The sequence below is a fragment of the Limulus polyphemus genome, unplaced genomic scaffold (assembly GCF_000517525.1).
Source record: "Limulus polyphemus unplaced genomic scaffold, Limulus_polyphemus-2.1.2 Scaffold5175, whole genome shotgun sequence".
In the NCBI taxonomy this organism is placed as follows: Eukaryota; Metazoa; Arthropoda; class Merostomata; order Xiphosura; family Limulidae; genus Limulus; species Limulus polyphemus.
In genome coordinates, this window is record NW_013670785.1 from 16,820 (window position 1) to 19,958 (window position 3,139).

Genomic DNA, 3,139 nt, shown 5'->3' on the forward strand with positions numbered 1-3,139 from the left:
GTACAACAACATATTAAAAGTTTATCAAAGTTTCTAAAAAGGTCTAACGTTACGTTGTAGAATAAAATTATAAGTTTATTAATTGATAGTATTAAGTATGGTAAAGTTTAGCCCTAACTAAACTAAAGCAAAAAAACGTACACAAGTTACAGTGTTAATTTGTCTCTTTATTGAATATAGGCCGTATTTAATAAAGGCTTAACTAATGTTAGGACTAAGACAAATGGACTTATAGATTTTGGTGTCTGTGATTAGTGACAAAGAACTGGTTATTGATATTAGCTCTTGGATCTGTATGGATCTCTCCAGAGATGCTGCTCTATATTCTAGACCAAGGGAGTCATTACAGATCACGTAACAGAAGCATGCATTTCGCTTATCTGTCTACCAACCTCTCAGTCTTGAGAAAGAAGAATGTAGACATAGCTCTTACTATTGCCAGTGAAAGCTTTGGATCAAGGCAAATGTTTCTCCTAGTTTTTATCACATTTTCAAATCAATTCTCCATTTCAACTGTTACTTCCTCCATTCCATTGTTTCATGGTCTCGGAAAGTGCCCTTCCATAATCAGGAAAATTTTATAATACTAGTAAGACAAATGGAAAAAAGAAGCATGTTAAAATTAAAATTGCTTAATTTGGTCACTGCACCAAAATGTTACTTTTTAACTAGTCTATGGTATACCAATAGACATGTCTAAAATATTCACAAAATACAGACTTTCAACATGCTACACAAATAATAAATCCAACACAGACAGTGAAGGACAAAAACAAACAATTTAACAAATAAAAAAAAATACTTTGTGATGCAGTTCACCTACTGGATGGGATCTTAAATTTCATTGACACTTAATTAGCTGCTGTGGCTGGAGAAGGATGATTTTATGTTTGCAGAGGACAAAGACAAAAAAATCATTATATTTTATTCTTCTCTTGAATCAGACAAAGGGTCCAAGTATCCCATAATCCAAAATTACGTAAGTCACTGATTATTCCAAATAAAATATATGGAAGAGAAAACCTCCAACTTATACCAATTTGTACAAGTATTTCTGTCATCTCTTGAAATATTTATAGTGTAACAAACACAGTCAGATATTCTGGTAAGGATTGTTGGCCTTGCATATGGTTGAATGTTGTCAATATGGTATTACAATGGTCCTAGCTTGATTTAAGGCAGATGGTTGAATGTTGTTAATGTGGTATTACACTATACAAGGTTTTAACTTGAGTTAAGATGTAATGAGGCAAATAGTTGATAGCTGTTAATCTACCCAAGCTACTTTTGTTGCTGAACTAGGCAGTTGTTGTCCATTTCCCCTCTGTTTGTCACTTGTTAATCTGTATTATACCATATAACTTGTAGCTTGAATGTTTTGTTAGTGGCTTATTTTAGGAACAAAATTAATCTTCACATTCATGTTGTACTGAAGATGAATCTATCTAAGATTAGTTTAAACTTAGAAATGAATACTCATGAATATTTATAAAATGGTACAAAGTTTTATTGCAATCTGTTGCTTATCCACATTTCAAGCTTTGACATCAAATACATACACCATGTTACATAGAAAAATGGACACAAATTACTTTAGATTATGAAAACTACATCTGACATCTTACTGTACTGTACCAAATGCTACTTTCATCTCTCCATTATGAACTAATTTTAATGGGCACTTAGTCCTGTAATTATCCACAAAAGTTAGATGTGTAATGGCTGTCATGTGCTACAGACATTAATTCTACAATTCACTTTATGAATCATCTTCAATTAATAATAAATATTGCTTTGTTTAATAAATAATGAAAAAATACAACACCAAATTATGAGCTACTTAAAAAAATGAATTTCTATAGCACACTTCATTTTGAGAATAAGCTCCATAAATCTGAAAACACTCAGCCAGCAGTGAAGATGAAACCTAGAACTAGTTTTACTTGGAAGCATTACCTCATCTTCTTGATGACCAGAGCCGCAGGTCATGTCAGAGAATGTTAAATGTACCAGAGCCACAAGTCATGCCGGAGGAAGTTAGATTTACAGAGCCACAAGTCATGTTAGTGGGTGTTAAATGTACCAGGGCCAGAAGTCATGTCAGAGGAAGTTAAATGAACCAGGGCCAGAAGTCATGTCAGAGGAAGTTAAATGTACCAGGGCCACAAGTCATGTCAGAAGGGAGTTCAATATACCAGTGCCAGAAGTCATGCCAGAGAAAGTTAAATGTACCAGGGCCACAAGTCATGTCAGAAGGGAGTTCAATATACCAGTGCCAGAAGTCATGCCAGAGAAAGTTAAATGCATTAGAGCCATAAGTCTTATCAGAGGAAGTTAAATGTTGTGTTAAAATAAAAAGAACTAGTCATTTCAAGTATACACATTTATATTTTACAAATCAGAACTAAGCAAAATTGGCTTTATCATAATTGGTTTTTGATTCTAAACATGGTTTTAATTCATCTGTTTGTTTTTTCAATTTTTCTAAGTCTTCTCGCTCCTTCCTTTTGAAAAATCCTAACTGTAAAGAAAAAGAAGTAATTCAATTTAATAAGTGAAAAGAATTTTCCATGTAAATGCTCATAATTTTATTCAAAGAATGAAAGTGTCTCTATTACTAATAACACACAAAACAAATACAGACGCATAAGTAAGATAGTTTTTCATCTTCGGCTGCTTACAAGGAAGACTTCTCTGTTATAAAAACACGAGTGAAAGTAATGAAGAATATATCCAGAGCTGATGAAGCCTTTTGCCTAATATAAGGGCTCTTACAGTGTGCTGAATCATGATAGGCATGGTAGTTGTTGAGACACCATATATATATTCATGTATAATTAATTGTTTGCACAACAACTGTTTCAGTGTGAGTAATTTTTATAAATTTTATTTAAGTCATTATACATCAGAATTAGGATTTTTATTAACATCACATTTAGCTTTATACTTAACAACAAACAAAAAATGTTATAGAATTAAACAATTTCAAAGATGATGTTATATTTATAAAATGTTATCTATTTATAAGTAAGTATTTAATCTTACTGTTTGTTTTGAATTTCGCACAAAGCTACACGAGGGCTATCTGCGCTAGCCGTCCCTAATTTAGCAGTGTAAGACAAGAGGGAAGGCAGCTAGT

At 32.5% G+C, this 3,139-nt stretch overlaps 1 protein-coding gene and 1 long non-coding RNA gene across 4 annotated transcripts in view; one reads left to right on the forward strand and one right to left on the reverse strand.

Moving 5' to 3' along the window:
• LOC106472230 overlaps window positions 1-3,139 on the forward strand; it is a 16,462-nt gene that overhangs the window by 5,940 nt on the left and 7,383 nt on the right. The window lies entirely within an intron of this gene.
• The window catches only part of LOC106472227 (integrin alpha-4-like), a 33,570-nt gene continuing 31,920 nt past the window's right edge, over window positions 1,490-3,139 (reverse strand). Inside the window, exon 21 of the mRNA XM_022400829.1 lies at window positions 1,490-2,521. Within this exon, the coding sequence (XP_022256537.1) occupies window positions 2,405-2,521 (117 nt within the window). The 3' untranslated portion in view covers window positions 1,490-2,404. The remainder of the gene's footprint in view (window positions 2,522-3,139) is intronic.